The sequence below is a fragment of the Musa acuminata genome, chromosome BXJ2-3 (assembly GCF_036884655.1).
Source record: "Musa acuminata AAA Group cultivar baxijiao chromosome BXJ2-3, Cavendish_Baxijiao_AAA, whole genome shotgun sequence".
Classification (NCBI taxonomy): Eukaryota; Viridiplantae; Streptophyta; class Magnoliopsida; order Zingiberales; family Musaceae; genus Musa; species Musa acuminata.
This window is the reverse complement of record NC_088340.1, coordinates 9,311,624-9,324,235: the sequence shown is the minus strand read 5'-3', so window position 1 is coordinate 9,324,235 and position 12,612 is coordinate 9,311,624. Positions and strand designations below refer to the sequence as shown.

Genomic DNA, 12,612 nt, shown 5'->3' with positions numbered 1-12,612 from the left:
CATCGGAAAGAGTAGCTATATATATTTTTTATTTATTTATTTATTTATTTATTTTGGCCGTTGACCGACCTTGTCGCTATGGTCCCACGCAACCTTCCAATCGCGGAACGGGTAGGTGACGCAGGCAGGCGCCAGCGCAGAAGGACGTAAGAACACAGGTACGATTAAAATCGCCGGTTAAATTCGAATTCGTGTCATGCACATGTCAACGTTATCCAGATAAAAATACCATCACATTTGGCAATTACCGTCACTGCCAACGCACATTTACCGTTACAAAACATAATGACCGTTAAGTTTTACCCGATATTATCCGTATAATACATAATAACGGTTCTCTTGTGCTTAACGGTGACCGGGAGGTGACCTGATACGACGTCTACTCTCCTTATACCGCCGTCGCCTTTTCACGCTTCTCTCTCTCCCTCTTTCGTTCCTTGTCAAAGCCGGCGGTGGAGCTCGCATCGATCCAACTCTTCCGATCTGTAAGCAGGTCGCCTCCTTTTTTTCTTCACAGTCGCTGCTTAATTCTTCTCGAATCGGAACATTTTAATGGTCTATAGACGTTGTTTTGTTCTTCCGTCGAGCTTTTCCTGTTTCCCCCCCCCCCCCCCCCCCTGTTTCGAAGAATTTTCTTGTTTAGATGGGCAAACTAGCTCAGAGATGGATCCCTGCCGTATCTGCGCCGCTTTTCGCATGGGTAACAATTAGATCTCGTTGATCTGTTTCGAGGTAGCTCATCGTCTTACTAACCCTGTGTTCCACGGGTTCAAACGGATATGAGCGAAAGATTTCGTTGACTTTTACATCGAGAACAAGGGCTTTTTGATTTCCTGCTCATTTATGAAGTTTATTCTTTGTTTTACTTAGTTTTCAGAACTAAAGATCGGTTTTTTGTTACATCGCCTATTCATTTTTTGTGTTTTGGTTTTCTGGCTCAAGAATGATGCCCGGATGTTAAGATTTTTGTTATATGGCCTATTCTGGTAAATATGTGGCTCTAGTATTCCTAGGACCTGAGGGGAGTTCTTGACTTTGATGTATAGGAACATGCTTGGTGAGCAGACTCTTTTTTCCCTTGGTAGCTAGTTGATGCATTGGTTGCTTGCCTGCAGCTATGATTCTAGCTCGCCATCGGATTTGTTTACTACATAACAATCTTCCAACAGGTCAGAATATAATTGTAGAACCATCATGGCCAGATAGGTTACGGACCATGTTGAGCCTCTGTATCCAAATACTGAAACTTTTGACATCAGAATAGAGAGAGGTGATCCAAGGGTAGACAAAATTAGTTATTCCCTTATTCTTAAAAATCAGCATATTCTATCCACATATGTTTCTGGTCGATGTGCGCGTTTAGTGATTGGTGACCTTGTAAAGCCGACGTATTGACATCTGAGAAATCTTGGGCATGCAACAAAAGAGCTTTTTCCGATTGGCCATTGACATAAATCTTTGTATCGGTAGTATTTCTTTTGTTTGTGCATGGCCTGGATGTTTGCGTGCTGGCATATAATGGTACTCGAAATGCCTGCTGTCGTGTTCTATGTGTCGCAAATACCATTAGTTAGGCAGAAGAAGGCCTAACCATCAATTTGTGTGTATCTTTTGACTCGAGGAAACTTAACAATATTACTTATCTTTGACTTCCAGGATTCTTCTAGCAAGTATATCATAAAGCTCTCATATCTAATACATGGCGAGTTGAAAAATGAACTGCTTGCTTTTATATCTTGGAAACGCCTAACATAAATTGTCTGCTGTCTGTTGTTGTTTGTGTAATATGTGCAAGATATTGCATAGGTTAAGGTGTGTTCAATTAACTCATCTCTTGGATTTCCTTGTGGTTAAGTTTTGGCTTATATTTTCATCAGCTGTCCACTTGCTTTTTAGTTTTCTGCAAATTTCTGTTCCTAGAGATTTTTTTTTTTTTTCCTTAAAGACAATCTGTTTGCTTATGGATATATTCCCTATTCTGACATATTTTAGAAAATCACAAGACGCTATGGCTAGCAAACGGATTCAGAAGGAATTAATGGATTTGCAGAGGGATCCTCCAACATCATGCAGTGCTGGACCTGTTGGGGAAGATCTCTTCCAATGGCAGGCAACAATCATGGGTCCTGCAGACAGTCCTTATGCAGGTGGAGTGTTCTTTGTTAAGATACATTTTCCACCTGACTATCCATTTAAGCCTCCAAAAGTCAACTTCCAGACAAAGGTGAGCAGAAATAAGTGTGTATATTGATTTTCATTTTATTCTTGCCTGCAACACTTTTTGTTGCATGATCTGTGCTAGAAATGTGTATGCAGGTATAATGACTGGTTCTTGTTATCACATAAACTAAGAGGATATTTGACCCTAGCAATTGAGATTGCTGTTATTTTGATTGCTTTGGTACTCAATTGCAGCAGATTGGCACCTAATTTGTCTTGCAAAGAACTTAATTTGTTTAGAGATATCGTCAATTGTTTGCTAGAAGGTTTCAATGTCTTTCACCTCTACAATTGCTATGTGATATGCATAAATGTCTGCATTTGCTTTTAACAAGTATTTCTAACTATGTCATGCTTTCAACTCATAAATCATAAAATCGAAGTCCTTAACCTTTCTAACATTTCTTCACATGGAATTTTACATGCTTATTTTAGTTACTTGGAGCGCTTGCATTGAATTCAATTCTGATTAAAAACCATTTTTCATACTCAAGTTCCTCGAAACTCACCTGTATGGTTACAGAAACTAGAGCATTGTAGAATAATCTATAGATAAAAGCAGCATTTGCTGTCTGCTGCTGAAAGAGGAATGTTAATATTGTACTTTGTTGACATTAATAAGTAGCTAGCTGTAGAGATGTAATGCTTGCATTAGTCATTTTATGTGTTTTCATGTTATGATCCTGCTTTTAATTTCTCAATGTATCGAATTCTTATAGTGGATATTTGTGGAACAACGTTAAGAGGCACACTTTCTAACAATGAGTAATTTTAAGATCTTGTTTGTTTAGAAGTTTGTATTTATTGGTTAAACCAGAAATTTTTGGGTGCTTCATTCATGGGCCTTGATTGTGCATATCTCTATTGGTACATCGAAACGGAACCGGCAGTCTGGTTGACCTAATATCAAGTAGGAGTATGTAGTGGTTTCTTTTTCTTTCTTCTCCTTTCTGAGATCTACATATTCTCAGTTAGCTAGAAGGTTTTTTGCCGTGTTATTGGGCATTTGGATGCTCAACAGGAAAAAATATATATAGTTCTTAATAAATCAATGATCAAATTATCTGTTTTTGGTTTGGTATATCTTGCTAGCTGTGCCATTGTATCAACCTATCTTATACCTTTGAGATTAAAGTATCAGAGGAATTTGAACCACATGGTCATGGTACGCTTGTTAGATTTTGCTTTGGATCAATTGATTGCCTGTGAAATCTATAACTTTAAGCTGAAACAAGTTTGCTGATGCGAAAAAAAAAAAAACACTTTATTAATTCTGGATGTCAATCATTGTAGGTTTATCACCCCAATATCAACTCGAACGGAAGCATCTGCCTCGACATCCTCAAGGAGCAGTGGAGCCCTGCACTGACGATATCAAAGGTCCTCCTCTCCATCTCCTCCCTTCTTACAGACCCCAATCCTGACGATCCTCTCGTCCCTGAGATCGCCCACGCGTACAAGATGCAGAGGTCTCAATACGAAGAGACAGCTCGAGCATGGACGCAGAAGTATGCTATGGGTTGACAGCACCCCCACCTCGAACCCAAACTGAGATGTGTAATATGTTTATGAGAACTAAGAATAACAATCCTTCTCCTTCATGTTGTATTTGAAGACCCTAAAAGATCAAACTGAGCTCTCATGGCATGATCTGAATGTATAATAGTTCGGAATTGGAAATCATACGTGCAGATTTTTCACTGGGCATTTTCTATATGTGTCAGTTCTGCTGTCAGGGTTGAAGTTTTGAGTGTGTGTTTTCAATTTCTGCTCAGTTTCTATATATATATATATATATATATATATATATATATATATATATATATATATATATATATATATATATATATATATATATACCAGTTTTGTCTCATGGAATTGGTATTAAAATTGATTTATAAATGTCTGTCAGGTGAATTATTACTGATTTTAGTGAAATATTTGAAGTTAAATTTAGAGTTAACAAAATTAATATGATTTAATGAAGCTAATATATCAATTATCTCATCCTATAATGTCATGTAAGATTGGATCTCATAATTTATTATTAATATTAAAAATATCTATGCAAACTATCATCCGTCAACACCAAACAAATACATTTATGTAGAAGGAAAGAGAAGGAAGGAGGGGATGCTATAACTCCTTCCTCTCAGAGTCGGGTGTTGGACGTGGAATAATAACAGGAGACGGGATGAGGCCACTCGGTCGGACCACTGAATGCAGCAGCGCTGCTGCGCTCCCTGAAGCAGCGAAGGGAGACGCAACAGCGCGTGCTGTGTCTCCTGCCACAATGCACACGTGTGCGACTCGTCAACGTCACATCGTCGTCTCCCACGTGCCCGATGGAGCGTGGGAAGAATGTCTTGACACACACACAATCCCCAGAGGAGAGAGACCTCTCTCTCATCACCCACCCCGACGACAGGTCATCTTTATTTATTTATCTATTTATTTTCTGATTCATAGCAAATAAAGATGGGACGAATTTTCAACCAAAAAAAAAAATCTATCTTGGCAAATGTCCCTCATTTTTTTATTTTTTATAATAAATTTTTTAACCATTTATCTCTTTTTAATATTATCAATAGATCGATTATATGATGAATTGATCTAATTATAATATTTCAGTAATATTAAAAATACAATATAAAAATGTTAAATATTATATAATAATATTTTAGTATTACGTTATAAAAATACTATAACATAATATAAAAATATCATATTATATTTGTTTAGTATTATTGACAATAATTGTAAATATGGTATTCTTTAAAAATTTATATAAAAATAATATGTCGCATTATAATATTTTTTTTAAAAAAATTACTAAAAACATCATAACACAGTGAATTTTCTGATACCGCAGGAATACTACAATGCTTCGCCTGTAAAACCCACACCCTTTCCTCTCTCTCTCTCTCTCTCTCTCTCGCTCCACCCTGCCGTCAACGACACCCCCACCAACTACTGCAAACCAGAGCAAGATCCTTTCCCTCCCCATCACACTCACTCACTCTCTCTCTCTCTCGCTCTTCCTCATGTCAGAAACTTTGAGCCTTACCCCTCCCAGTACAAGCAATTCCATCCATAGACTTGAGCTTGCTCACATCTCCCTACACAAAGGGCTTGCTCCCTACCTCCTTAGTTTTCACCCTCTCTCTCTCCCTCTCTCTCTCTCTCTCTCTCTCTGTGAGAAATAGTCACTTTCATCTGCATTACAGTCTTCTACAATAACCATGCAAATATACGAGAAGGAAATCTGCTAATAGATATGGTGTGTATATTACAGTGAGTGTATGTTTTCTTTGATAGAATCTTCTCCAAGGATAAAGCATCAGTGTGTTCTTTCCTTAAAGAAAGTGTGAGATAGTGAGACACAGAAAGACTTTGATGAGTTCCCATACGTCTTTTAGTTCGCTCTTGGAAGCACTATCGGTGGTTCGTTCCATGTGTTGCCAAGAGCTGTGGATGGTAGCATGGTTCCCAGGAGCTCCTGCTTAGCTAAGACCCTAAGCTCTGAAGCTACCTAGCTAGTTCGCTTGGAACAAGCTACGTCAAGAGACCACATGATCCTACAAGAATGCAGGGTAACCAGATGAGATGCACTGGCTTGGAATTTGCTTGTCCTTGCTGAGGTCAATGGATCTGAGCGCAATAGATGTATAGATCACTCGGTCCGCAAAGGCGTATATGTTCTTCTTCTCGGATGCTATGATCCATTGAAGAGCATGAACAATTGGAAGAGGAGGTTGGGTCTTTGATGAACTGGTTCCGGAATTCCTGTTGATATCCACACACAATCTTGCATGCGGCACAAAAGAATTAATGCAACTCTAATTTCTCTCTCTCTCTCTCTCTCTCTCTCTCTCTCTCCTTGGAGAAAGGAAATTGTTGTGCGGTTCAGATCAGCAGGCGACCTCATAAATATATCCTTCCTCAGCTTTCAATCATTAAGAAAATAAATGCAGAATCTCTTTGACAGATTCTGGTCTGTGACGAATCACATTCCCACCTATCATTGCAATAAATGCGATCTGTACCATATTGCGTTATGGCCAATCTTGTACCGAGCTACCTGCTCGCTTCACCCACACTCACACAAATGGTCATCGCAGGGCGATCATCTATTTATACAGACAGATGAACAAGACGGATTCGGATTTGTTCATATAGAATTCATGTCATTGAATGCAGCTGCTCAGCAGAAAGGCATGGCAGAGAGGGTGTGTTGCTTCCGCTGTGTCGTATCCTTTTTCTGGTGTCAGCGTAAGCCATGGTAGGAATGAGATCGAAAGATACAAACTTGAACAAGGAAAGACATGGTCAAGCTTGATATGTGTTCCTTATGAGCTTCTGGATCGTCGGTCATCGTTTCTTAGGCTTCACAAACTCGAACAAGGAAAGACATGGTCGTCAAGCTTGATATGTATTCCCTAGGAGCTTCTGTCGTTTCTTAGGCTTCACAAACTGGAAGAAGGAAAGACTTGTGTATTCCTTAGGAGCTTCTGGATCATCATCATCATCGTTTCTTGGGCTTCACATAGGAAAACCTAGGAGAAGAAGGAAGAAGCAAAGGGCAGGGGGAGGTGCGAGAAGGAGGAGACAAAGGCAGGTAGGGAATCATTGAAGCTTGAGCTAGGAACCCAGCATGCAGGATCCCAAGGAAGGGGGGAGGGGAGACATGAACTGGGAGTGTGATGTTTTGTGGGATTGATTTGCTGGGAAAGCGGGGCAAACGTTGCCACAAAAAAAGTCTGGCGTCGAGCAAACCCATGAGTTTGTTCGAGGGGACATGAGGCAGGATTTAAGGCGCGGTAGGAAGGCAGGAATCAGCCCCAAGAGAGAGGTGATTGGCATATTTGGGACATGAGCACAAGAAACAAGAACTAAACCCCCATTATCGGGAGCACATCCCAGCACAGACTATTCTAAACACCCCACCTCAGTGGTGGCCTTCTTCGACTTGATGATTACTCTCCCATCCCCATAGATGCCATTTCTCGAACCCCTTCGATTGCAGTTAGTGGTCACTCCGCCATCGTTACTGCTGATCTAACACACAAAATATAAGTCATATGCAAGCATGAAAACAATCGAGCCTTGCATAAACTATACAGAAAGAAGACAAGCCACAGCATGACACCATGACTTCCCCTCGTGGAAGGAAACAGTTTTATAACCCAAAGGGACATCCATTGCAGGAGTAGAAGGAAGGGGATACATCATACATTATAACAGAGAGAGAGAGAGAGAGAGAGAGAGAGAGAGAAAAATAAGGAAGATAATAATTAATGGTGCAACCGCCCTGGCTTTTATTATAGTTTATAAGCATAGAAAACTCTCGAAGAAGGGGGTTTGGGATGGGAAGGAGGAAGGTCACAAGGAAAGAGATTTGAGGAATGGCGAGCATCAACAGTTCCCTTTTGGGGTCACAACTACCAAAATCCCATGCAACGTGCAACACCTCCACCGTCTCCTCCTTCCAAGAGACATGAGCTGAAACTAGGGTTAGGGTTCCTACCCAAGATCAGATATGATGATGACATATGTGCTAAGATCTATTACCTTCGCTTCCCTCCCTCTTCTCTAACTGAGACCAAAAACCCTACTCGAATCATCAACGCACCACCGGAAGGAGGGAGAAGGATTCGACCTATTTGCTTTCAGCTTCCTCCCTAGGGCTGTTGCACTAATGCCAAGACGAGACTGAGAAGAGGGGCTTGTTCTGCCACCCCAAGAAAAAGGAATCCCTCACCGTGTGGAGCTGATACCCTTCCGATGGATAGTGGAGGCGGAGCAGAAGCCGCGCCTGCGACAGCGCGAAGGGGCTGAGCGGCAGGTTCGTGAATCCTGCGCCTCGCATCAGAGTCTCCCACCGGTCGAACCGCTCGTGCCGCTCCCTCCTCCTCTCACCCTCCCGGGCGACGACGTCCTCGATCTCGCGTCCCAGCCAGACCTGCTCCACCGCCGCCCGCTCACGGCTCGTCGGTGGCAGCGTCGCCTCCAGTGACTCGAACACCGCCGTGTAGTAGTCCAACGCCTCCATGAATCTCTGAAAGAAGATGGGCGCGTTGTGGTTCGCCTCCCTCTCGGCGACCGTCACCACTGCAGGGTTCATCGCTCGAACAGCTTGAAGAAACGCCCTTAAGTCGCGGGAGTCGTCACTGCCACTGCCGTCTTGTAGTAGGTTGTGCAAGAATAGTACGCAGTTCACGGTGAGGATCTCGCCCGGATGGAGTCGGAGAGAAGAAGAGGTGAAGTCGGTGGTGGTGCTAGAGCTAGGGTCGCTGGTGGTGGAGGGGAAGAGGAGGGGGTGGAATTCAAATCCTAGGCCGAGAGAATCGGCGAAAGTTTGGAGTCGGTCGCCGGTGCGGCGGAGGACATCGAGGTTCCTTCCGGTGCCGGTGATGCGAATGGATGGTGGATTGTTGGGGTCGGAGCGCTCCGATATGGCTTGGAGCAGCGGCGGCCATTGCAGTCCGTGGGAAGTGTCGAAGTCGAGGATGTGGACTTGGCGGTGGCCGTCGACGGCCTCGAGGATGGCCTGGTTGGCGGTGAGGTGCGCGAAGCGAAGGAATGGGGTGATCTGGTTGAACGATAGGTAGGAGGACTGGAGGGCCTCCGGAGAAGCAGCGTCGACGGAGGGGAAGAGGGGGTCGACGCGGAGGGAGAGGGCACGGGCGAATTGGTGGACCAGGCGGTCGGTGGAGTCGCCATAGGGGGAGGCGGTGGCCAAGAGGAGCGAACCGGTGTGCCGCGCCGCCGGGAGGTCGCCGCGGTGGACAAGCTCGGCGCAGCTGACGAGGAGCTGGCGCACAGGGGCGGAAGGGGAGATCAGGCCATGCTGGGGGTTAGGGTGGAGGGGATTGGAATGGCGGTGGTGTTCTTGATCTCCTTCTTCATGGGACTTGAGTGAGCTAAGCATATCTAAAGCCTCAACAAGCGGCGGGGGGGAGGAGCGAAGGGCAGTGGAGGAGTACCTGTTGGAGTGAGGAGGAGAAGAGAGCAGTAGCAGCTGAGGAGGGAGAGAGATTGGAGGGTTTGGCATCCCTTTGCTTTAATAGGACATCTGGGAACGCAGCAGCTTCCTTGACAGGACATGATCTGCAAAGAACACAGCAAGTGTGGGGATTGATAGTTGCAGTAGTTTTAGTAGTAGTAGTAGTGGTAGCTACTTAGATTGAAGTAGGGAGTGGCAGCTCCTCTGTGTAGTCTCACTGTTCACCAAGCCCCATCTCAGATCTCTCTCTCTCTCTCTCTCTCTCTCTGTTTGTAAGGGGGGGGGGGGGTGACAGTGTGGCAGGGGTGGGGAAAAGTTTATGCTTTTCTTGTCTTATATTACATGGACTTTGGTGCCTTGAGCTGGGAGCTGATTTGTTGTCAGCTTAGGAATGATGAAGGGGCTAAATGAGAAGGGTAGGAATCTAAAACATTCTGAAAGTTCGATGGGGGAATATTAGGATAAGAATATGATGAACGAGATGGAGGCATGCAGTGAAGGAAGGAGAAGAAGAGAGAGAGAGAGAGAGAGAGAGAGGAAATGAAGTCGGGGAGGACGATGCTTAGTTCATGCATTAAAAGCGTGTGCATGAAAGGTAGGAGCCCTAAGTGAGTGTGGCGACTTAAAAAGACTCAGAGAACTAAAAGATGCTCTTGAATCATGACTGAAACCCAGAGAGGGGGGGGGGGGGGGGGGGAGGAGGAGGAGGGGAGCGTCGAGAGATCCACTCCTCAACAGTACCACCAATTCCTCTCTCTCTCTCTCTCTCTCTCTCTCTCTCTGTGATTTTTTCTTCTGTTTCCTCTTTGGTTTCTCTCTCTATCTCTCTCTCTCTCTCTATCTGAATCTTAGACACGCAAAGCTTTTAATGGATGAACGCAGATCACACACAACCAACTCCAACCATCTCTTGTTTTGTCTCCATGTGGGATCGTCATTGATGGCTCGCAGATGACTTCCTTGCAGCCCTCCCTTGCTGTCAGTACAGAAAAGATTGTTGCAACAAGCAATCTCCTCTCTCTCTCTCTCTCTCTCTCTCTCTCTCTCTCTTTGTGTGTGTGTGTGTCTGCACACACTAGAGGAAGGGGCACAGCTAAAGGAGGTCCGGCCTCCATCACTGATACTCCCAGTGAGTTCTCACATCACAACGAAACCAAGGAAGCATCTTGGTACAACTCATTAGCAAACAAATGGGATATTGCAGACCCAGAAGAAAGAAGAGAGAGAGAGAGAGAGAGAGGCCATTTGACAAAATGGATGGAATGTTTCAGAGACACAGCCCCAGATAAGGCAATCCACCAACATCTGCCCCTCATCATGAAGAGATCCCTTTGATCATAACACTCATTAACATGCCTAACTTGCCACCATGCTTAGGACATGCACGCAACTTCTGACTCCTCACCCACAGCAACAACGGCCTCCAAAATCTTTTTCTTCCCCGTCTTTTCTGTCGCCTGAAGACCATGGCCAGGAAGAAGAAGGAGGAGGAAAAAATCTCTTTGAATCTATATATCCATGTAGTTATTAGAGAGGAGGAGATTAGGAAGAGGAGGAGACCTTTTCCTCTGTGTTACAACCAGCCAGCATAAAGAAGTGGAGCAGATCTTACTGGTGGAAACTGAAGAGCTCTCATCCCAAAACAGAAAGAGAATCTGCAGCTCATCCCTCTGCCCCGAACTGCATCAGGAGAAGGGAAAAGGAGAAGTTAATGGGAACAGGCAGCTGCAGAACATGCCAACGCGAAATGGCATGGAAAAAGAGCCCTGAGGGGGATCACAATGCCCCCATCAAACAACCAAACAAATATAACTTGTTCTTCTTTGTTGAATTTTACCTCTCTTTGGGTGCACTGATTTGACATGCTTAAAAGTCCACCTTTTTCTCTATCTTCGGATCTCCCTCCCCATCTCTCTCTCTCTCTCTCTCTCCATAAAATATAACCTGTCCTTCCTCACCTTACTTCTTCCAGCGTCCATTCCTTTACTCGGCTCCATGCACCACTGCCCCCACCCAACATGAAACCTTGGATCAGTAAAGCAGTGTGTTCGCCAAACAAAATATATAATAACTTTGGAATGTGAGAGAGAGAAAAGGAGACAGGTTGAGGAAGAAGTCTTGAGTGGAGTTCAAGGCAGGAAAAGGCAACACACTCAAGAACACATGGGGACCAAAGGATGACACCCTATTATGAAAAGCCCTGAGAGTAATTAGCTCAATGAAAAGAGAAACACCGATGCATACGCAAAAAGAAGCCCACTTATTGGTTCTGTCACTCTCATCTCCAATCTCTAACATAGTAATCCCTTCCAACAAATGAAGCCCCGACCTCACTGGTGCAGAGATCTTTAGGCCTGCCGAAGTGAGTTGCAGCAGTAACTGGTCACAGGTTACATGTCTGATGGAATGGATAGAAGAAAGAGATGAGCTAAATGGCATAAGCATTCTCCGACTTCCAACTTCTTCTTAGAGTTCTCTATTGCTACCTTCTAAGCTCCAGAGGCCATAGGAAAGTTAAACAACACACCCTCACGCACAAATCTTTTGCTTAATCTACATATTTCAGGGATCCAAATCATCATATGTTCAGAAACCAGAGTGTACTGATATGAGAATTTCAAAGGCACAAGTGCTAAAATATTAGGATTGAAGAATAATTAAAGACATTATTTGCAAAAACTGATTTCAAATTTAAGTCAATATAAGGGCTAAAATTGTTTGCAACAAAAAAAAAAAGAGATAACATTAAAGAGAAATGTGTATATGCAAGTATTTTTACTTCCTCACATTGGATCAAGGTGCTCTCCTAGGGTTCTTTGGAGGCTGTACTACTCTCTCCTTTGAAAGCTTTATTATCATAACATGACATTTATATATATTAAATGCTGAAGATAAAAGAAACTTATCAATATATGTATATATATATATATATATATATATATATATATATATATATATAATACAAGCAGCCCACACGCTCGGTACAATGTAGACAGGGAGAGGTGACACCCGATTGATTGTTGTCCCCATGTACTGTAATTATTAGGGTTTATGTTCTGCCCTCGCCTTTCTTCAACCTGTTCCTCTCACTCCTTGTCTGCTTCTGTCTTTAATGGCTTCCGCCATGTTGCTCTCTGCCTTTCTCCTCACCTAACGCTGCTTGCAGAACCAGCAAAGTCAAACCATTTTGGGGTATCCAAGAAAACATGAACCAAGACCATGCAGCTTCCAATTACTTAAGATAAGTGATGAACGCTTCTTCTCACTGCAAGGCCACATCTGCATGCATGCATCATCATCATCATCATGAAGTGTGCTTCAGATCATTTTTAACCCTAAGGGAAAAAAAAAAGAATTACTAATTAAATAAGAGAACCTCTTTTTGC

The 12,612-nt window shown here is 43.3% G+C and overlaps 2 protein-coding genes across 3 annotated transcripts; one reads left to right on the top strand and one right to left on the bottom strand.

The window, feature by feature from the left end:
* The first annotated feature begins 355 nt into the window (after positions 1 to 355).
* On the top strand, positions 356 to 3,927 carry LOC135583139 (ubiquitin-conjugating enzyme E2-17 kDa-like). 2 transcript variants are annotated; one of them, XM_065098969.1, is made up of 3 exons: positions 356 to 485; positions 1,993 to 2,224; positions 3,514 to 3,927. In XM_065098969.1, exons 2-3 carry the CDS (start codon positions 2,009 to 2,011, stop codon positions 3,742 to 3,744), a joined length of 447 nt encoding a protein of 148 aa, XP_064955041.1. In that variant the 5' UTR covers positions 356 to 485; positions 1,993 to 2,008; the 3' UTR covers positions 3,745 to 3,927. The 2 variants fall into 2 exon arrangements, with proteins under 2 accessions (XP_064955041.1, XP_064955040.1); XM_065098968.1 differs by having other exon boundaries at positions 356 to 493.
* Positions 3,928 to 7,534: 3,607 nt separating this feature from the next.
* LOC103975203 (protein MONOCULM 1) lies at positions 7,535 to 9,467 on the bottom strand. The gene has a single exon (XM_009390109.3). The coding sequence runs from the start codon at positions 9,272 to 9,274 to the stop codon at positions 7,916 to 7,918; it is 1,359 nt and encodes a 452-aa protein (XP_009388384.3). The 5' UTR covers positions 9,275 to 9,467; the 3' UTR covers positions 7,535 to 7,915.
* Between the last annotated feature and the right edge of the window lie 3,145 nt (positions 9,468 to 12,612).